This window comes from Stylophora pistillata, chromosome 12 (genome assembly GCF_964205215.1).
Source record: "Stylophora pistillata chromosome 12, jaStyPist1.2, whole genome shotgun sequence".
In the NCBI taxonomy this organism is placed as follows: Eukaryota; Metazoa; Cnidaria; class Anthozoa; order Scleractinia; family Pocilloporidae; genus Stylophora; species Stylophora pistillata.
The window spans coordinates 26062827-26085464 of NC_142530.1; the positions used below are offsets into that span (position 1 = coordinate 26062827).

Genomic DNA, 22638 nt, shown 5'->3' on the forward strand with positions numbered 1-22638 from the left:
GGGGGATCATGAAATCGAGGTCGCCCCAATCTTAACGCTCGGAAGCGCTGGGAGGAAATGTTGTTGTGAACTGCTAAAGAAAGCACGTTAAAAGTGTTATTTCTAGATTTTCTCGAACTTAAGAAAATTAGGTTTTTATAATTTTGCAGGGGAATTCATGAGTTTTTAGACGATGAAGAGGAGTTACGATTGATTTTGACAGCAATTTATAACCCACGGCACCCGGAAGGTTTTCTCATTAATTGGAACTAACTCATCCACGGATTTCTGGCTCGACAACGCTTTAGTTTGTAAGTGATTTATGCCTAAAGTTTATTCTTGAATACATCCTTAACTTCTTTTTTCTTCAGAGTTGTGCTTAACTAGTTGAGAACTTAGCAGAGAACTTGAACTTCTTTGCTCAGGAGTCTCTGTGCGTGCATATATCGTGATGGAATATTGGAATATTGGGCAAGATTTCCATATAACCCGATGTATTAATTATGCATAGAGTGGTTGCGGTCACATCTACGACGTAACTAAAGTTCAACTTAACCTAGTGTCAAGTTATTTCGGTCGACTTTGCGGTCACACCACGCAGTTAACCACAGTTAGTTCTAATTAGCCTATAGGTGGTTTGCAACTAATCTCTAGAGACACGGGTAACAATGGTGAAAGGAACAAATGCTGGTGGACGAAGAAAAGAAGCTAATGAGATATCTATTGTTTTCGTCCACCAACATGGCGGCGATGACGTAACTGTGCAAACCGCCAATGCTTGACGTCAGAGTTAAAAGAGGTTCGCGACGGCCCTTATTGTTGATCCGTGAAATGTTGACATGGTTGACTGACGTAAAGTTTGTCTTCTTATTTCTTTTTTTCTGAGCTGCAAACCATCTGGAATTCATTGCAGCAAATACAAGGACAGCTGCACACAAGCTTGAAGGCTTCATGTGTTGCTACCTTGTTGTATGTAAATTTTTTGTTTGTTGTTTTTGGTTCTCCCCTTGCTTCATACTTGGTTTTTATTTTGCATATTTATGTGTGCTCATCTTGCATGTGTGAAAAGAACTGTCACATTCTAATTGGTTGCACCAAGTAGGGGACTAGGTATCCTATTGTTCTTCCACCTGTACAAAGTACAAATCTTTAGAAACAGTTGTTTGTTTTTAAACTTAAGACTAACTTATGAACCTTGCTTGGGTATAACTATAGTTAGTCTTTATTGTTTTGGATCACCAAGGCATAGATTTTCTAACTATAATTAGAGTGAACAGAAAAGTGGTCACATAGCCAAATTAGCTTACTATAGTCATCCTCTTCTTAACTATAGTTAGTAGCCCAGCTGTGACCACGGCCAGTGTTGTAAAGAAACCTTTATATTTAGTCTCTATGAAAAGGAATGCATAATTTATGTAGGGGGTTGTATGGAAATCTTTCTGTTCTTGGTGAACTGGACAATGTCTTGCATCAAATCACAAACTTAACTTTGAAACAAATTATTGTAAATTTCTTGTCAAACTATGTTGGGAAGTTGCGAAGTTTGTTTTGATGACAAAAGTTCATGTTGTTTGGTATTCATTTGGTTTTGTAATTTATCAAACATTCACAGTGCAAGGGAAAACATTCCCAAGCTAAATGGAAGCACATTGTTTTCTTGGCAACAGTGATTGAAATACAAATAACAGTGATATTTATCAAGATGGACTCTGATGTCTGCAAGCCAGCTGACCCTTGTAAACCATATTTTTCTTGCAAATAAGATATATTAAAGTTCACTCAGCAAACAGGAGATTTTCAGACACGATTTGATGCTATACTCTGGTTTAAAGATTTAATGTGTTCAACCAGGGAAATTACAAGTCATCAAGCCAACGTTTCAACACTCTTGTCCAGTGCCTTTATCAGGGGTGATCTATCATTGCAACAAGAGGCCCTTCTATATGCTCACTAATTTGCCCTTTTTTTTCTAACGAGGTGTAAATAGGCATCAGTCAGTAAGCTGCAATCATTGTTAATTTTCAACCCAATTGTATGGTTAGTCAGGCATGTGTGCTCCAACAAAGCTGAATTTTCTCTATTGCTAAAGAAGACTGCTTTCTGATGCTCTTTTAAACATTTGCATCATTGCGTGGAATAGAATAAATAGCATCGGTTTGTTGTTCTTTCATAACAGGATCCTTAAGTTTGTCTGAAAAGGTTTTGAGCAAATTTAATGTTGTGGCTATTCAAAATTCTGTTGATGGGCTTCGTAACACCCTGGACATAACGAATAACGGCAAAACCAGTGGCTGCTTCCTTCTCAGCAGGAGTGTTACTAGTTGTAAATGGTTTCTGGCAGTTTGGGAGAAATGTTTTGGTTTAGCCATTTTCCTTTAGGATGTGGGAAACATTTTCTTTTCTTGACCTTGGAATCAAGTGAAGATAGTAGACAGTCAGCCTTCCTGAGTAAAGTTTTAGCTATAGACTTTTTATGGCAAATAGGGTGGTGAGAGTCAAAAGCAAGATATTTGTCAGTGTGGGTTGCTTTACAATAATTACACTGTCTTGTTACTAATTTCTCCAGGCTAATTTTGTTAGAGAGAAAATTATTGAGTGCTTGTTAGGGGGGAAAGGGGCAACACAAATAGGAAAAGGGCTACAATTACAAAATCAAACCATTGCTAACATTTTTTTCCAAAATTTGTTTGTAGAGGGAATTCAGAAGCTGAAAAAGGAGGGAATAAAACTTGCTCAGTGCGTACTGAAAATATGAATGTTTACATAGAGTACTGTGATCACGAAACAACAATACCTATGCCCGGTATTTACAGCTGCAGTGAGATCCAAAGAAATTAATTTTTGGGAATTGCCAAAAAAGCTTCGGAAACGGTTTCTCGGAAGGTTTGTGAAACTTAGTGTAAATGTAGATGTTAACTAATTTTTCTGTTTTTGAAAAAGGTTTTATGCATTTTGGTATTGAAAGGTGCTTGTGGATGCAAGCTTGTCTGGTAGTGGAATTAATGCTAACTTAACTGTTCTTTCACATAAATCAGAAAAGTACAGGATTATAGTTTTACTGTTACAGTTAAATCACTTATAATTTTTTAACAGTTTATCTCAAGTGAGAATCAAGAGTAAAATGTTACTCCATCATGATGATTGTGCTTAAATATATATTGTCTCCAGTGCTGACCATAGCAATTAGTAATCCACTGCTTTGAGGCAACCTCTGCTTAGCACTTGTACTTCTTCTTTGCAACTTACATATTATATACATTGCATCAAAAGAAAATGGTCAAATAACCTATTTTTGGTGTATAATTTTCCATGAATGAGCTTAACTATGGAGAATGTCAATAAAACTGCATTGTATTAATTTACTATTGTGCAACCAATACCAAATATGTACCACAACTGAAAAGGAGGGTGTCTGGCAGAGACGACCAAAGTATAAATTGAGACTTTTGCATGTTCTGTGCTACATTTCAGTTGTTATGGGTTTATTGGCTCGTTTAAAACATTCCAGTAATTATCAAGAAAGTTTTAACATAAAATGACAGGACACTTTTTGTTTGTTGGTTGGGTTGTCTGTTGCTTTGTAGCCAGACCTTTAATCAAGGAAACTTTTTCACAAAAAGGGGTTTTCCAAGAGGACTTCGAAGAATAAGACTAAAATATATACATAAAATTAAAAGGAAAAAATCATAATAACAAGTTGCAAACATGTGACTTGAATGTATTAATATTAGTAGATTCTCTTATTGCCTGGCTGAGTGGGTTAAAGTCATTTACACCATCACATGCACTTCTTTGTTTCCCCCAGTTATTCTTATCGCTGGCGAGTCTAAGATTAGCTTTATATCTTTTGTTGTAATTATGTTGCTGTTGCTGTGTTACTAAAGTCAATTCATGGTCTGTAAGTCCATTTAGACATTTGTATACATGCACACATCTTCACTCGAAAGCCTTTTTTCTAATGTATGTTTCCAGAAAATATCCGTACCCCCCACGGATGGTTTTTTTTCCAGTTTGACCCCCCACCCCACTGGATTTTCCGTTCCAGAGGGCTTCGCGTTACCCCCCCCCCCCCGCACCCCCTAGAATTTCCATGATTATTTCCACTTGGTTCCCCATACCCCTTGGAAATTCCAAATCCAAAAAAAGAGGCTTACTTAATTTATTTTGATCTACTTAGAGCTGTAATAAAAATTTATTCCTCCTAAAAGCGACCGTGGAAATTCTAGACATATTCACGGACGCGGTAAATGTTCAAACTAACAACTGAGCTTATTTAACACTTTAATGTCCTGGCAGCTGACCTTTTCACTGTTCAATTGAAAGAAGTTTTTATTCAAAAATCCAAAAGAAGTACTGAAAGTTGACGATCTTTTAAGTGTATCTCGTATACGTTTGAATTTATGCGTAGTCAAAACAACATCGTCAAATTACGTTGCGCACACAAACTATTTACTACATACTTATTTTTGCTGTCACAGCGACACTCGGGAAAATACCTCAATGCTAATCTCTAAGATATTTTTGTATGTTGCAGGTGTAGTTTCTATCTACAGTAGAGTAGAACCGTCTGTTTATATTATTTTCTCGTGCCTCCTTACCGTGGTCTGTTAAATATCAACAAAGTATCGCGTAGCAATAAAATCACGCACCGTAAAATTATAATGAAAACTCCAACTGGTTATTTGTCACATATTTAAAACCAAATTTCAAGCGAACGAGAAACCAAGCCAGTGAAATTAATGAGCCAGTGAAAGTGCGCGAAGAGAGAAAACACGCACTTCCACTCGAACTCATTTCCACTCGATCGCTCAATACATCGACTCATCCTCGGTGTAAAAACCTGTCAAACTCACGGATGACGTAAAACAAAGAAAATAAAAGCACCAAGAGGCATTAAACAATAACCAGACCCCAGCACGAGCTAATGAAACAAGGAAAAAATATCACAGGTTTTTAAACAGAGATAAACTCTTTACATCTCAAGGGGAGATGACAAAACGCGGAGCCCTACTCCATGGAGTACCCTTAAGAGTACCTTAATGGAGTACCCCTAAAAGTCATGTATTGGTCAAATAAAATATTTTATAAACATGGTAAATCGTTTAGATGTACATATCCTAAAATATTTTGAGCTTACCGGCTCTCCGAATGTCACAGTTCGATACAATCCAGTTTTTTGGGGGACAGGTGACTAGGGCTATCAGTCTTACTGGTTCCTCCCTTTTGGTTTTACCGCTGGGTAATGTGTCCTTTGATGGGAAAACAAAAAACTCCATGTGATGAACAAAACCCACTGTTTCGAGTTCTGCACGAGGTAAAATATTTAAGCTTACTACATTTCCTAAATCAATGGCCCCAGTCGGATTTATTTGCCGACCCGTCACTGTTTTTTTTTTTGGTTTTTTTACATACCTCAATATTATTACGCGACAAATAGATGGGTGAGGAGAAGCTCAGTTTAAAGATATGGATTACCTTTTTTAAGTCTCAACCTGCAAATGTAAGCTTGTATCCTCATGGCTTCGCACAATTAAAAAACCCATGAGGCCTTGTGTTATTAAATGGAGCGCCACACCTCTTACAGACGCCACACTTAAACAGGTATTTTGAAAGGCGTAAAACCCTTTGCAGAATGAAGGATGCCCGTCCTATTGGCCTCTTGAAGATCATATGAAAATAGATTGAAGTCGGCCTATTAACGATAACGTTCATGGATGCTAGCTACATTAAAGCTTTCCGTTGGAAGTGGTCAGCAGTTTAATGTTAATTTCAAGATGGCGGTGAATTCGTGTACTACATCGAACTGCGACAGTCGGAGAGCTGTCAAGCTCAAAATTTATCAGGATATGTACATCTAAACGATTCACCATGTTCATAAAGTATTTTATTTGACTATTGTCATCTCCCCATCTCAGGGAACTGGAAATGATATTTTTCAAGCCGGCCATTTTGTTTGACTTCGCGTCGAATGTACTGCTCAGTAGAGTCTCTCAGTGGTAATCTGTGTCGTCCCATGCCGGAATAATAGTGGAAAATAGATGACAAGGAATCTTACGTTTGTTTCAACGGATAGAATTTTCAATTTTTCTTGGTTACCTTGAATCAATTGGAAAAGTACGTAAGTGTTGTATTCGATCGCATTTCAAACCCTCTGGGAAAAAAAGCTCTTTATGTACCCCCTTCCCCTTCGGAAATTTTCCTCTTTTACACCCCTCTACCCCTTGGAATTTCTGTGACCCTCCGTGGGGGGGAGGGTATGGATATTTTCTGGAACCATACAATGATATCCACTTCTGCGCAAAAAAGCTCTTCTAGGAGCTGTTAATTTTTATGGCATTCTTGCTAGTTTGCTATACAGACTTAAATATTTTCGATGGATGGTGTTAATTATAGCAAATTTAATTTACTGCTTGTATCCCAGATGTTCTCACAGATAAGCCACACCCTTGATTTGTTATGAACATTTTTTTGGAGAAAGGTGCAGCTTGTACACCAGCTTTTGCTGCAGTTAGAGGGTGCTACCTTCTAAATCTATATATCATATTTAAAGATGACAAGGGCTTCTGGAGTTTTTGCATCTTGGAAAAGCTTGGAATGGTTCAGTGAAAGTGTTAATTATAAAAGGGTGAATAACATGGCTTAGCATGAATGATCTTCAGCAGAACTATTGTGGTTGACAAGAGGTTGTCAAAAATCAGTTAAAATTTTGTGTTATGAATTAATAAGAAATAAGGACGTTCCAAAAATCGGTATTTTCAAATTGAAATCCGCCATCTTTGTTATGACGAAACTATGACGTAGCAATAGTCAAGCATGCTAAATTGTAATCCCTGCTGAAGTAGATGTAAACAACTGAGGAAAATATTCTTGTTTTTCTCGTTGCCATGTTCCCACCAATAACGTAGCTCCATTTTCTGCCTTTAAAAGCACACACAACCCACAATTCCTCTATTCGCTCCGACGAAGGGCTAACGTTCGAAACGTCAGCGTTTGTAATCGTTACGGTGGCCAATTCGCCATTTCAACTTTGTTGATATATCCAAATTATCTCGTTACTCCCACCGACGCAGCCCCAAACAGTTTCTTTCGAAACTATCAGCCTTTGTTCATGAGGAAAATAGCGGCGAGGAGAGCGCCACTTGTTAAATTCTTGACTTGGATTTTAATCTTGCCGAGAGGGTGTCATACATCCATTTATGTTTCAAACGAAACATGGGTCGTCTTAAGTAGAAGAAGATGCCTCTGTCGAGAAAGGGAGAGGAAGTCAGTAAAATGAGTTACGAGAAGAAATGTTGACCCGCTCAGTCACTCACGTATTGGAAATCGCGAGTGGTTCTCTTGCGGCAACTGTCAAAAGAAACCCACGAAGAACGAGAATGTATGGTCCTAAGAATTAAATGTACTAAGCTGTGGAGTGATAATTATTTTGTTAAAGAAGACCGCAGTACCCGCAACAGATTCATTTCACATTGAAACCTCTGAATGAGACGAATTATTTTTGCAGTTACAGGAACCCAGCTTCGGTGCAGGACTGAACACAAGCCATTTGGAACTAAGAAGAGCCCCAGTTGGCTTGCAACAAGTTAGAAATGATAGACTTGAAGATCATACTTCGTATGGATAAACAACGACAAAATTGATCAGAAACAGTTAGTTGCCAAAGTTAACGCAGAAGTTAATTGTTTCGAATTAGATTTTGTTTGTTTCAGCATTTACCTTTAATTTGCAATGGTTTTTTTTTTATCTTTATTGCTTAGGAATAGCTTCAACGCAGTATTTTTCATTCCAAAGTGTTAAAATGTCGCGACTGGTGCGAATTGGAGCTGTGTTAGTTTTGACGCACGCCAGAAAGTCGCCTCTGTCGTACAGTGTTTACATTAGAAATTGCCTCAATATAGCTGAAGCTAAAATGAAACATTCCTGTTCTTTTAAAATCATAAGCACTACATAATTACGTCAAGTAGTTGGTTGGAAGACATGAAATATTTTCATATTATTTTTATCGTGTCCAATCGATATGATATATAGTGAACTATGGGCGCCTCCCTAACGAAGGATAATTTGTATTTGTCGCATAGGTGTCTTGATCATTTTCCGGCAATGTCATTTAGTTTTGTTTTCGCAGGAGAATGCGACTGATAGGGTAAAGAAAATTTACTCGGTGGACTTCTAACAGACCTAGGAAAGACAAGATATATTTATACACTACTTGGAAAAGCGCACGATAGTGAAAATCGGATTTGGTCAAGGGTAACGACAGAGAATTGACCACACACTGTGTACCACTATTTCGAGCTTCAATTTATTCGTTTACAATAAAATCATTTGAAAAAATTCATATGATAAATAACCGAAATTTGTGTTGAATATGGAAAAGGTAAGCATAGCTTTCAGTTTGAAGCGAAGGTCAACAAGGAAAACTTACATACCTGTATATCTCGCTGGAAGTCTTAGTTTTTCAGGGTTTGGCAAGCCGTCCTCGCGGGTTATTTTTGCCGGCTAACTTTTCTTTAATATTTCACTTTCCGGTAGCTTGTGGAGGCTTACACATTTTCTTTTTGAATTTTGGTTTTTATTTTGATATTCAACCACACAACAGCTCACCTCATTTCAATTATTAGGAGTATTAACAACTGTTTTCACAAAGGGGAAACTGATTGACAAGGACAAAGCGCCGAACAAAATTTGCCTATTGCTACGTCACAACTGACGTAATATCCAAGATGGCGTTTCTCTAACCACGAAAGTTGTAAAAATGGGCAACTTCAAAGCGTTTTTGTCGCTAATACAAAGCAAACTGGAAAAATGGCAGTTATTTTCGAACTCCTGAGGAAAAAGTCTTTCAATTGAGATAAACTTTTTCTAGACCGTACTTTCCCTTTAAAACGCTTTTAGCTCAAGTGAATAGCCAGTTAGGACAATGCAAGCAAGGAACTTTTGATATAAGCAAACTTTTTCTAGAATGTATTTTCCCTTGAATTATACATGGCCTTTGATTGTGTTGTTTGATTTTCTGGTTGAGAGTATGTCTTGACTATGTACTCATTTAAACCCCAGCAAACAAGTAAACATTTCATCGCCCTCAGTGACTGGCTTTGAAAAAACCAGAGTCTACTGTTGCACTTGTGCACCCTGATTGGTTTCCATTTTCAAGTTAGCCTTGTTTTATGGTAATCGGGGGTCTTGAAAATTCATGGCAGGTACCTTTTTTCCCCTCTAGTGAACAAGCTACAAAATCTTTCCAGCATTGAGATCCTTAAAACCGACACAAATATTTCCAGTGAGTCACCACCTCTATTGTCATGGTTTGGCCAAATGCACTTGTTTGGTTAATGTAAATGCCGTCAGTGTAACATTGATTTTTTCCTTTATTTTTTCATGTAGTAAAATTTGTATGTGAGGCACGTTTCCAGAAAAGGAAATGGTTAGTGGATAGCGATAAACGTTGACAGAATTGCAATTACAATTTGGACATGTCAAGTGACTCGGTGCCTCAAGAGCTAAACTCTGGCCTGGAAGCTGGGGTAGCAATTCCTGAAGAAAAAGAATGTGCTGTGTCTCTGCTAACAAAAGAGGACAATAAGGAATCTCTTGAAGGTATTCCTAACTCTCAAAACAAAAAGAAGAACAAGCGCAAAAAGAGGAAGAAGAGGAAGGGAGAGACCGAGACCAGTGACATCGACCCTCATGGATGTAATGCTGAAGCTGGAAACACTGGGCCACATCCGAAATCTTTTCAAAATGAGCAAGGCGAAGATGAGAGTGGCTTGCATTCAGGGGACATGGGTTCTCTGATTAAAGAAAGTGAAGAAGTCGTTGTACCACCAAGGGAAGCTTCCGGAAGTAAAAAGAAGAAAAGGAAAAAGAGCAAAGAAAGTGTCACTAGTGCGGTCTGTGAGGAGGAGGATCTGAAGACCAACAATGCCTTGAAACAACAAGCTGAGAAACGAGCTGATACTTCTCTGAAGGATAGGTCAGGTGTTGCAGAGGACATGGGTTTCCCGATTGAAGAAATTGGTGAAGTCGTTATAGCACCAAGGGAAGCTTCCGGAAGTAAAAAGAAAAAAAGGAAAAAGAGCAAAGAAAGTGTCACTAGTGCGGTCTGTGAGGAGGAGGATCTGAAGACCAACAATGCCTTGAAACAACAAGCTGAGAAACGAGCTGATACTTCTCTGAAGGATAGGTCAGGTGTTGCAGAGGACATGGGTTTCCCGATTGAAGAAATTGGTGAAGTCGTTGTAGCACCAAGGGAAGCTTCCGGAAGTAAAAAGAAAAAGAGCAAAGAAAGTGTGACTAGCGCGATCTGTGAGGAGGAGGATCTGACGAGCAAGAATGCCTTGAAACAACAGGTCGAGAAACAAGATGATGCTTCTTCGAAGGATGGGTCAGGCGTTACAGAGGAAATGGGTTCTCCGATTGAAGAAAGTGAAGAAGTTGTTGTAGTACCAAGGGAAGCTTCCGGAAGTAAAAAGAAGAAGAAAAAAAAAAAGAAAAAGAACAAAGAAAGTGTGACTAGCGCGGTCTGTGAGGAGGATCTGACGATCAACAATGCCTTGAAACAACAGGCCGAGAAACAAGATGATACTTCTTTGAAGGATGGGTCAGTTGTTGAGGCGAAGAGAGGAGGACAAGAAGGTGAAGCCAATAGTGAAACACTGATAGAAGGTAATGATTCAGTCAGCAAAAGGATAGAAAGTAAGGATCAAGATGAGGTTACAGCATCGGGTGGAGATGAGAAAACTGCCATTGTGCCACGCAAAGAGTGTGAAACTTGTATTCCAAAAAATAAAGACGAAAAAGCTAAAGCTGATTGCGAAACAACCATTGAAACGTGTGGCAGTGTATCTGAAGATGGATTAGCTCCGCCTAGATATCCAAGTCTAGCCGCAGAGCACAAGGACAAAGTAGGAGGAGAGGGAGGGGGAGAAATAGAAGAAAGGGAAGAGAAAGAAGAAGAAAAAGAGAGTGTTGAAACTGACTCTGATGATGACCCCTCTGGCATCGCATCAGGAAATGAGGAGTAAGTATTTAATAGTTACATTTGAGAATTTTGAGTGGAGCACACGCCTACATTGTTGGATAAAAAAGATAACCGAATCCAATTCTCAGTAATAAGTCACCAGCGAGGATAGAGAACATGGGTAGTTCTAGGTTATGTCCATCATGTTCTTGACGGTGGCTTTCAATTAAGGGTTCGCCACATTATCAACATGTACCTTAAACCTTCCTTTTCGGATTGTCTGCGTTATATAGGATGTTTCTTCGAGTTAAAATTTTTACCTAGTCATAGAAAAATATTTTTCTTTTCGACCAAAAGTGTTCCTGTGTGTGATCGTTTTTGCGAAAGTTGGGTAAGCTCAGAAAAGTTTGAGCTTTTCAATTCCATGGAAATATTTCCTCGCTAAATGCCAAAATGGAACTTTCTAATTTTTCTTCAAAGGTAGGACCTCCAGCAGAACTTACATTTCTTCGTTAGGAATCTTTACTGCCTAACTGCTATTTTAAGCGAAAAATGAGAGATCAAGTTTTCGATTGTTGCTTTCCTTGCCTCGATATATAGACTTCGTGCCTCTTAACTTTCTTCAGGAGGAACATACTGTGTATTTTCAAGCTTATCTATGGGGTTGGTCTTCGAACACTAAGGAAGCTGTTCATGGACTTCAATCCCGGTTGGTCTGATAAGCCAACTGACGCAGCTGGATTTGATAAATGGAAAATGAAGCTCTCTAGAGATGATGAAGTCATCTTCAACAAGGGTAACATAAATGAATGGGATTTCTCACTGATGACAACTGTGCTCCTATATTCAAAGAGCTGTGCACTGGAAATTAGCAAAAGACCAGGCTTCGACAAAGCTCTACAAGAATTAAAGACTTGTCGTAACAAGGTGTTGGGACATCCCTCTTCAGAAAGGATGCTCGATGCAGACTTTAATGTATACTGGCCTCTTCTTACCAATCTCTTTGGTACTCTTGGTGCTGATCCAACTGAGATTGCAGAGATAAAGCTTCAAACAGGTACTTTCAATCAAAAGTCAAATCGATTTAACGTTCGCATATCCGGCTGCTGCCTCATGCAGGCAAAAGTATTTAATTCTGACCGACGTGAAGAGGTCATTGTAACTTCAGGTGTCCAAAACAATCTACCGTTAAAAATCCAGTCAATCCACGTTAAGGCGGTAACAGATCTTTACAGTGGGCATTTCTCTTAATGCTGGAAGCTGAATATAAACAAACAACTGTGGAACTATTCGCTTAAAGCTAACCACTCTTTGGAGTATAATTCTTTGCTCCATTCCCAAAGTTTTCACCTTTTATCTAAAACGTATATGGTTTATTCACAGTTGTTGTTTAGGAGGAAGAGATCTTCGTATTATAGCCTCGTTAAGCGACAACATCAATAAGGCTCGAGGTACCAAAACTGTGAGCTGAAAAAGAAAGAAGAAACAGAACTTTGCAAAAACATGAAGTAGAAATTATAAATCCGTTGTTTTAATTTTGGCTGAAGACTTTCTTTGATGTTATAAAAAGAGCAAATGTAGAGATTGTTAAAAAAAACTCGTTATCTTTTTTACGTTTCGTGTCACTTGTTCCTTTAGATGAAGCTCTCAACGCAGGAGGGCACTACAAGCAGTTGTTCTTAACGGAGAAAGCGAAATTCACTCTTTTTGGACAGAAGCTGGATACCATAGATAGTAAACTGGATGCTATACTTGCTAATCAGCCTTATAACTCTGAGGAAAAAACTCCTGTTAGTCCAAAAACTCTAAGTGGCCGCAACTGGGACCAATGGTTGAAGTTCTGTGACGCAGTTGGTGATTTTGACACACGGAAGAACCAGTACATTCTTGTTACCAGTGCTCTGTCACCAAAGAATCTCGACTGCTTTTCTATTTTGAGGTGTGTCCCATGGAAGATGGTCCTTGATTTTGACCCTATGTCCGAAGAGAAAGGCTTTTATCGAGAGTTCACCTCACAAGAAGGAAAGGGTAGTTTGGTCAGCATGATAACACCTGCGGAGGTCAAGGGAAGTACCATGGCAAACCTCATACGACAGATCGATCCCAATAAAATCCAATGGTTATTTGTCAATGGGAGAGCCAGTGACACAGCTGGCGATGTAGAGACATTTTCAGATTGGGAGGCAACCTCCGTCAAAGAAATCTCGCGAATTTTTGGATGCTGCTGTGACCCAGACAAATTTGACAAGCAGAAACCCGTAATATGCGTTATCCTTCCTTACAGCCAAGAAAGCATTCCATATTTGGAAGTAACATTGTGTCGACTGTTTGAGAACTTCAACGATCAATTTAATCTGAAGATTGCGTCTTTCAAGCAAGAAAAACGACTCTCTGTGTTTATGAAGGTCAAGGTGCGCACGGTTGATTTGAGTCCAGAGCTTGTCCATCTGGGTTTGAAAGAATTGCTTTGTGGACCTTCATCACAGCGGTACCGAATGCCTACTTCTCAGGCAAAGGTTTATGCAGACCTTAGTGAGAGAGATTACCTTTTTCTAAAGGAAAACCTAGACATCCTTTACCTCGGCTGTGAAGAGCTACCAGAAACATCAAACGACCCATCAGGGGAAGAACAACGATTGCAGAACTTCCTGGATGAACACAAAAAACTATTCATTTCAGGCAGTGAGATTTCGTTTGCTAGTCTTTATGATAATCATGATGCAAAGAGGGAAATTGAAAGGGATATTCAGGTCCATGTCCAACGCCTTCTAGACAAAGGTCTAACTCGTTCCATGATTGTTGACATCAAGCATTCACCAGGCACTGGTGGCACTACTATCGCCCGGCGCGTAATGTGGGATCTTCACAAATTTTATCCGTGTGCTTTCACGGAAATACGCTCGCATCTCTACTTTGATGAAGACAGCAGTTATGCTTGCAAATTAGCTGATCGCATCGGAGCACTGGAGGAGATCTGCCACACTTCTCCCGTCGTTCTAATTGATGGGAATCAGTCAAGGCTCATAGAAGGTCTCTCAAATAAACTTGTGCGGATGCTGTGCAACAGAGGAAAGCGGGCCCTTCTCTTACGCTGCCAGCACGGGTCGAAGACCTCATCCAAAGACCCTCAAGAGCTTTCACGGGTTCACCAGGTGTTCTACGTAGATGTCAGCCTGGAAGAATCACCGGCCGACTTAAATGAGTTTCAGTCAAAATACAAGGAATTTGTCGAGCGTTCAGTGTCAGGTCTGTGTCGCGTGTTCCACTTTCCTCTCCTTGCAATGGTCCAAAGTTTTCGGCCAAAACTTAAGAAGATAGTTGACGACACTTGGAACGAAATGGAGAGTCTTCAACGTCAAATTGCTATCGTGGTAGCCCTTCTTCAAAAGTACGGCAACCAAGCAACCCCTGCCCTCCTCCTTTACGATGCATTTCAGAGATATATCCGACCGGAATGTGGGAAAAATGTCACCTACAGCGATATCAAACAGTTGTTTTCTGAGCACTTATTGAACCTGATGGTACCTTCAAACCCTTGGCTGGGTATGCGACGAGGAAGAAAGTATTCCTCTAAAGAATTACCGCCAGAAGAATACACATTTCAGCATCGACTGGTTGCTGAGATGCTGCTGAAGAAGTGTTTTCAAGAGCAAGCCGGTGACTTGTTCCAGGTGGTAAATCAGTTTCTTCACTTTCCAATTTTCCAGCGTGACGACTTCTTGCCACTCTTTGAAGAGCTGTTTGTCTTCAACAAAGAAGGTCAAAGGGTGCGGAAATTCTCTGTCCTCTTTGAAGAACTCAAAGCTATAAACCCTGAACGTGCTGCAGACGTTTTCTGTGAGGTAGCTGAGAAGACTGGTGACTCAATAATATTTGCCAATGCAGCTAGATTTTTTGCGAAGATGGAGCCCCCCTTATTTGAGAAAGCTATGGAACTCATTGGACGTGCCTTTCAAGCGAAAAACTTCAAGCAGCGATTCAAGAGCATATGCCATATGAAAGGGGTGGTTATGTATTTTGAACTGCAGCACAGGATCAACAATGGCATTGTGAAAGACCTGATAGAACTTGAAGATTTGGCAAACAGAGTGCTTGAGGTGTACAGGGAGGCTCGTACCTTTCCTCCGACGTACCCAAATCCCCTTATTGGTGAGGTAGACGTTTGGCTTGCTTGTATAAAATGGATCACGAAAAACATATGCAGGCGGGATTCCGAGAGAACACTCAAGTTCTTAGCCAATCAATGTCCACCGTTCTTTCGCACCTGTGTGAGTGATTCGTTTTACCTACTCGACATTGTTGATGGAATTGTCCAAAGTGTACCAACCTTGGCAGATCCAGCAGAAACGCAAAGGAAATGCAGCGATGCAAGGTTATCTTTGATAACCATGCTTGGACCAAATTATTCACGTGGACCAACTAGTTCACGTGGACGCATTGCAGATGACGTTGTTCAAGTGTGTCAGGCACTTTGCAGTTCCAAGAATTTTCCAAGATCATCTGCCGTAGAGCTTAAGAGACTTCAAGCTCATTTTATTTTGAATTCAAGCGATCAAATCGTCACTTTGAAGCAAGATCACCTCGTATTCCTTCTTCAGCTTCTAGAGGAACTTGTATTTAAGGAGAATGAGCACCGATTGGCCTACCACTTAATGAAGGTCTGTGTGTTGGTGAATGGTTCTAAGCGTTACAGCCTCGAGCAGGGTCTCAGTGTGACCGAAAAGTGGTTGGAGGTCTCGCATCATGGTTGTCTTCCCTACTTCTACCAAATGGCTATTTGCTTTCTAAAGATTCTTGATGGCCATGCCATGGAATTCATGCCAAAGTACTTGACGGCTTTGAATATGTGCCGAGAGAAATCTCAGAATCACTGTCGCAGCAGCCAGTCAACGTTATTTGTCAGTAACGAGGGGGAAGGAATGCCTCGCCTCCTCACTCGCAGCACCTTGTTCCGTGACGTCGAGGAAACAGACTACTCTACAACTGATATCTCTGAAACAGTTTCAAGGTTTTGGTCTTCCGATAGTAGGAAGAAATTGATGGAATGCAAAGGAAGGATCCGCATGGAGCCCTCTGGTAATCGAGGCAAAACTTATCCCTATATTGAACTGCTACAAGGAAAAGTAACCCTCTACGTGGGAAAGAATGCAGATATCGGCAAGGTTGATAGAAACTTTGATAAGGGTCAGTTGGTCTATTTTGTTGTCAGTTTCAACCTTCACGGACCTGTTGCTAATGGAATAACGTTCTCCCCATATGATTCGTCACGCCATTTGAATAGTACAGATCATTGACATCCCTTTGCGATTGTATATTAATTTGGAACATGCTGAATAGAGAGGACAAGCGAAGTTTGCTTCTTACTGTCGTGAGCATATTCTCGTTTTTCCCCCCTTTCTTCCTTATTTCTCTACCAAATATAAATCATCCATCGAGCTTCAACTCTTCCCCTCGAATCAAAACCAATTCTTCTACATCAACGCGTTCAAGAACTAGTTGTGATACTGAAGGTTCGTATCTTGATTTGCCACACTCCACCTTAACGATGATGATGTTTAGTGTATATTGTTTTGGTAATGACCTTCGCGAAATTGAATAGAGCATGGACTGGACATTAAATCGATTGTTCACCGCTTAACTCCTTGCCACTAGTAAGAAGACTTGAAATAAGTGCACCTGCAACAGAGATAACGTCTGAATTAAAGGGAATCAAAGTATCACGCCAAAGCCGTTAAATCTCAATTCAAGAAACTGATGGTAAATCATCGCGTGAAAACCTCGTATTGCAAAAGCCTCATTGAGAAGAACAAAGGCGATTCATCCGAGGGAAATAGCACATTCAAGTCTCTCCTAGCTTTCTCTAATTCAATCGAACGGAATCCGAAAGACAGATCCTTTAATAGTCAATTACTTTACCTTTAAAAACCCACCTTTTATCAGTGGGAATGAGCTAGCTTCGAAATTTCAGCCGCTTTTCGGGCGGAGTGAGAAACGTTTCCACGATCCCTTCTTCCGAATAGCTCATCAAACAGCTTCCTCCCTCAACTGAACCGGTCAATGATCTCTTTTTTTTAAGCAGCGACGAACTGCCTGTCAAGGTGTGTGAAGGTTTTCAAAAGACTCATCTGTGTGTTCAGCTCTGGTATTTGCTGACATTTGCTTCAATCTCTGTTGAGTGAAGCGACTTCCCTGCACTTTGGAAAAACGGCGAGGTATCGGTCCTCAGTTCTGGCGTCCTCTTTGCAAGGAAAAATTCCAAGCTAACAACGTAAATATATCAGTGTAATAGTTATTTGTTTTAGTATTTTTAGAAATTCAACATGTATATTACTTTGACAAAAAAGCAAAAAGGCAATTTTCGCATCCGCAGAGTACAAATGTACTTTTTCGAAAAAAAAAGTCAAACGATCATCATTTTCATGGTTGTTTTTGTCGCTGCTCCTGAGATATTCAAATTGTTGACGTTGTATAATTATCTTTGAAAGGTTTCTCTTCCTCTGCATTTCCTTATGAAGCTATGAAATTCACGGTTAGTATCACAATTATCTTAAAAATATTTCTTTTTTGAGTAATGCCGCAGATGATATTATAGTATAATTACTTTTTTAACGTTATCATAATTTGAATTTTTTTCTCTGAAAATATAGTTGTTTCTCCGTGACTTGCCCCTACTGAAGGGAGATCGAAAATTCCTGGAATCTTCGAAGTCAGTTTGTAGAGTGAAGTTCCATTTGATTATATCGATTTTCTAACAATGAGGCCTTTTGGAGAACTTTTACCTATACGTATCAAAGAATTGAACTGTTTCATTTTTAGACGTCAGGCTAGTTAACTTTTGGATTTGAACTTATTAGGAAGATAGTCAGGTATTGCAAACGTACAGGAAAATTTGACCTTTTGTGAACAAGTTGCCCTCTATATTCTTTTAATATGTTTGCTAAATCAGTGTTTTGCTCTCATGTACAGAGGCTAGAATAATTTTTTACAGTGGTATTTTAATGCGTGGTGAAAATGCGATCTCGGGGTTTACGTATCGGATGATTTGACTTTGAGCCATCATGTAAATGAACAGACAGGCAGAGCTAATAAATTGTTGGGATACATCAAGTGAAATAATCGAACTGTAGTCGAAATCCGCAACCAAACGAGATTCGCACTTTTACTAGCGATTCGCTAAAGGCAAATATACATAAACGAGTTAAATATACAGAACAGGAAAGCAAACGAAAAACAAATAAAACAGGCAAAATGACGGACAAAATAACGAAACTTACAAGATTATGTGGCGACTAAGACGACTAAAACATAGTGACAACGGCGACAAGAAAACTACAGCAGAAGAAGCTATACCAAACAGTAGAAACAATGCATCAAAAATGAACACGAAAATATGAAATGTGACGTAACCAAAATGACTGGCAAACCTAATAAAATAACAAATATACACGGAACAACTGAAAACGGAAAACAATGTACAAAGGACGTGAATGTAAAACGAAGGTGAGGCGCCGTGACTACACGAACTATACAAGATACAACCTTACGACGCTTAATGTACTTGACACTGGTCCGGCCGATGTTCGGTTACGCCTCGCAAATAGGCAATTTCCGAATTACTTTTGGCCTCTTTTTCAAAACGAGGCCTGGTGCTCAATCATTCTTGTGGAAATGAGTTTAATTTGCCTGTGAATGAAAACTTATAATCATTTGAAAGGATGAGCACCAGGACTCGTTTTGAAAATGAGGCCAAGGGTAATTCGGAAATGGGCTATTTGGGCACCCCAATCCGTGAATCTCATCTCTTGTATTGAGAGAACGCAAAGGCGCGCAACTAGATATTCTGAAATTGCCCTTTTTGAGCCCTGTTCCTTATATGGAAAGATTGAAATCGTTGAAGTTGCTTCCCATTCTTGATATGGTATTTTTCTTTAAACTGACCCACGGCCTTGTTAAAGTAGATAGCAACATTGTTCCCCGTATTCCACCTAACGGAAGAAACACAAGATCGAACACTAATGTCATCAAATATACAGTCAGTAGATATAGAACTTCAACATTTCATAAATCTTTTCTTATCAGATCTACGCGAATTTGGAACGCACTTGCCGATGAACTTGAGCTTAATATGGACAGTATCTATTCTTTTATGGCTACTATGAGGGGATACTATGATTCCGCCCTTAGTGGCACCTACGATGTTAATAACCCCCGTTCGTTCAAAACTGTATGTCTCAAGTGTAATCGTTGTAGAAGTCTTGCTATGCCCGTTACATGCATGTATTTTTAGTTTTTTTTAGTTTTTGTTTTTGTTTATATTTTTTTTTTCTAGTCGGTTTTTTCTTTTTCAGGGCCCGCAGTAACTGGCTACCCGCTGTTGCGGTTCCCCTGCCAAACTTTTTAGTGGAGAAGTTAATAGATAAATAAATAAAAAATAAATCTAACTTCAACGTAGGGACTAGAGGAGTTGTGTGTAGACTGCATTATCAATGGCAGCGTCTTGCTGATTGATAGTCAATGCATGCGATCAGGGTTTGCGTCTGTGGAATCCTATCCTCAAGAGGAAAACCGTATAGAGTAATTAGTATGGGATTACCCCTAGCTTTGATAAGCTGAACTGTATATGCATTGTACGGGAGCTTTCCGACCTTACTTCTAACGGAAAGCTCCGTTTGCCTGCCATTTTTTCTGCACATACCGGAGAGATCTAAATAGAGCCGTGTTGCGATTGCTTTCATCCTTGGTAAATCAACAAGATCGAGTGACGTTGCCGTGAACTGTTGGCTTAGAAGTAGGTTGGAAATACAGTCACAAACGACCCCTCAGTTTCCTATATAATTTACGCATTGTCATCAGGTCTTGATGACCTTGTGGTAGGTTTTTTTAGTGGAATGTAAAAATTTGTGACTCCACTCGAAGATAAAAGACCAGGCATTATCCTGTCAATAAACTTCTGTTTTACTAGTCGAGCCATTTCACTACTTTCTTCGAGGTCTTTGACGCCTTCATTTTCCTTCATGTTTGTTACCAATATCTGCTAATATTTTCAATTCAATTTTATCCCAACGTATTTTTCACGATTTATCGATGAGATAATTTATTTCTGTGCGCCCATTCAAAAGTAAGTTTAACCAGGTGGAAGTCAAAACATCTCAACTCGAGTTAGTGTTGAATGCCTCGTCACTTACGATGCAAATTTCCTTCTGCCCTGACGGTTCTGAGTTTATCGTATTTCCCACGCTCTAGCTTATCATCGTCACTCCAAATGGTGGCGAATAATAAATGGTTCAGACGAGGGGAGGAAGCGCGGTAAATCCAGGACTTTCAGAGAGGAGCATAATGGCATCTTTGTTCTAAAGGAGAGTTTGTCTTATTTAAGAATGTATTTCTTTTCACTTTTTATTTTTGGTCAGTTCTGTCATTGTTTCTCCCTGTTTTTTGGTAAACTTTGAGAAATCCTGAAACGTAATGACACTGATACAATACTGATACATGTCCCGAAAGTGATGTTTTAATTAACCTCTAGATAATCTTTTATGAGGCAACTGTTTCCTTGGTATTACACTCATGGTGTTCAATCTTGTCTTGCAATACCCCATACCCCCCCCCCCCCTGCCCATCAGGAAACGTGTTGTACGAAGACTTTTCTAACCGACCAAGGACCCATTTCACGAAAGTCTCGGTAACTTAACGGGTCCGAAGCCGAACGGCCATATCAAAGTAAAAATTAGTGAGTTATAAGCAGGTTTTAGCGCCCTAACCAGTCCTTTTTGTTTCTTTACTTGAAAGTTTTATTGTATAATTCTCAAAACTTTTGAAACTCCCAAACTGAATGCAAACAGAACAGCTTTTCGAGCTTGTTAAATTACCGGGACCTTTCAGGAAACGGGCCACAGGTCTGCCAGCCGACGAGACTGTAAAATGTTTCAGAGGTGTGTCAGGGTTCGCGAATAAATTTGCGCCCGCGCATTAGTCAGAGGAGTCACCTTAACAACATAATGGCCGCCAAATCATGCTGCTCTTGTAAGATTGGACCTTCTATTTGTTTGTCTTTTTTTTAACGCCAAGGTAAGTTGAGGTGGCGAAAGTATCGGATGCAGATTGGAGGCCGCGAGGACAATATAGAATATTATTGTGCATTAGACTTACTCCGAAAAATCTCATTGGTCGAGATCATTCAATTTTTATTCATTAGCGTGTGGAGTTCACATGATAAATGCAATATCTACAGCCGATATTGCTAGTTTACTAGCCCTTCATCCGTGTAGTGTTCTCAGACTTTTGCAAATTCAGATGGAAACCCAAAATAGCTGAATGCTTTAAAAAGTGTATAATAAAACAGTTATTGAATTCAGTTTTCACATTATATTATGAATTATCAAACCTCAAGCTTGTGTTTTGATAATAAGCAAATATTGGATGAGGTTGAGCATGAAATCACTTGAGTCATTGATGCTGAAGTCTGAGTTATCTGCTGAAGCTAAAGGCCGAGGCAGATAACACAAACATGAAGAATTCCAAAAACATTTTATGATACATTTTTCAAACAATCTGAAAAGTAAGACTTCTTTCTGTGTTTTCTTAAGTTTGAGGACACTGCATGGATGAGGGGCTTGCATACAAGGCAGTCTTTGAACACTACATGGTAACCCAATATTTGCTGCAGATATTGGGTTATCATGTCAACTTCACACGCTAGTATATATAGACTGAATGCTCTGGAAAAAATCAGAGTTTTCCAGTAAGTCTAATGCATAATAATTAATGATATCATGCTTAAGCTCAATCATCAATTGCTTATTCTCAGAAGTAAAACATCATTGAGATTATTTGACTAAGTATGCCAGCTATGGTTATATGCTCATTTGCATAGCCATTTTGTGCCAGATTTGACATTTGGTGCTCGTTTGGTAAAATGCTTGAGGAAGAAAGTTACAAATGCCTTTTTTGGTGAGTAAAACATTTTTGCAGTAATATTGGTAGAATCCAAACCTCCTACTGGTAACTTTCTTTACCATAGTTCTTCAATCAATAATTTTTGTTATTGGTCTGTTTTGGTAATTTTATCTATCAAGTTGGTGTTTCAGATATGCATATGATGGTTGCCAATCTAGAGTAGGTAAAATACTGTCTTTATTAGTTATCAACGACATTTCCAAATTGAAAGAACCAGTAAAATGTCGTATTACGATTACTTGATTTCTAATAGTGGGTGGATGACATAGCAGATGCGGGGGCTGATCAATACACCTTTCATTTGGAAGCAACAGGTCAGGCACAATTTTAATCAGATTTATAATGGGAAGTGAGGTGCTGGAAAAGGCATCTCACTCATAGAGCTTCCACTTCAAGAGTTCCCCACTGCACACTAACATCAATTTTTTTTCACTGATTTTTCCTTTGACTCACATGGCAGACTTCACTGGAAAGGATGGACTGCTCATAGCTTACTTTTTGAGTGCCTCACTCATGGGGCTCCTGTGGCCCATCAGTGTCACTTCAAGGGTTCCCTGTCAATTTTTTTCAGTTTTTTTTTTGTTTGCTCATGCACAGAATTTACCCAAACAAGGAGGGACTGCTTGTAGTCTAACTGCATTTTGGCCAAGAGGACAGCTTTTAAAAATTGACAAAATCTATTTTAATATCAAGTTGGTTTTTGTCAACTTGACTTAAATTTTCAATGTTTCCTATATTTTAGACCA

The 22638-nt window shown here is 39.3% G+C and overlaps 2 protein-coding genes across 4 annotated transcripts in view; both read left to right on the forward strand.

The window, feature by feature from the left end:
• The first annotated feature begins 8 nt into the window (after window positions 1-8).
• On the forward strand, window positions 9-19905 carry LOC111338800 (uncharacterized). 2 transcript variants are annotated; one of them, XM_022945330.2, is made up of 5 exons: window positions 9-290; window positions 2673-2862; window positions 9364-10999; window positions 11566-11996; window positions 12578-19905. In XM_022945330.2, the coding sequence occupies exons 3-5, from the start codon at window positions 9453-9455 to the stop codon at window positions 16231-16233; spliced, it is 5634 nt and encodes a 1877-aa protein (XP_022801065.1). In that variant the 5' UTR covers window positions 9-290; window positions 2673-2862; window positions 9364-9452; the 3' UTR covers window positions 16234-19905. The 2 variants fall into 2 exon arrangements, with proteins under 2 accessions (XP_022801065.1, XP_022801066.1); XM_022945331.2 differs by lacking the exon at window positions 2673-2862.
• Window positions 19906-20911: 1006 nt separating this feature from the next.
• Window positions 20912-22638, forward strand: part of LOC111338793 (uncharacterized) — a 3122-nt gene continuing 1395 nt past the window's right edge. The window contains exons 1-2 of one of the 2 annotated variants that reach the window (XM_022945321.2): window positions 20912-21004; window positions 22146-22206. In XM_022945321.2, the coding sequence (XP_022801056.1) occupies window positions 22165-22206 (42 nt within the window). In that variant the 5' untranslated portion in view covers window positions 20912-21004; window positions 22146-22164. The other variant, XM_022945322.2, reaches the window with a different exon arrangement.

What these genes read in the sequence shown, in the direction of transcription:
- LOC111338800 (XM_022945330.2), top strand. Translation starts at nt 9,453, where the DNA reads ATGTCAAGTGACTCGGTGCCTCAAGAGCTAAACTCTGGCCTGGAAGCT. An exon ending in ATCGCATCAGGAAATGAGGA is followed by an intron (nt 11,000 to 11,565) that starts GTAAGTATTTAA and finishes AACTTTCTTCAG; the next exon opens with GAGGAACATACTGTGTATTT. An exon ending in AGAGATAAAGCTTCAAACAG is followed by an intron (nt 11,997 to 12,577) that starts GTACTTTCAATC and finishes TTGTTCCTTTAG; the next exon opens with ATGAAGCTCTCAACGCAGGA.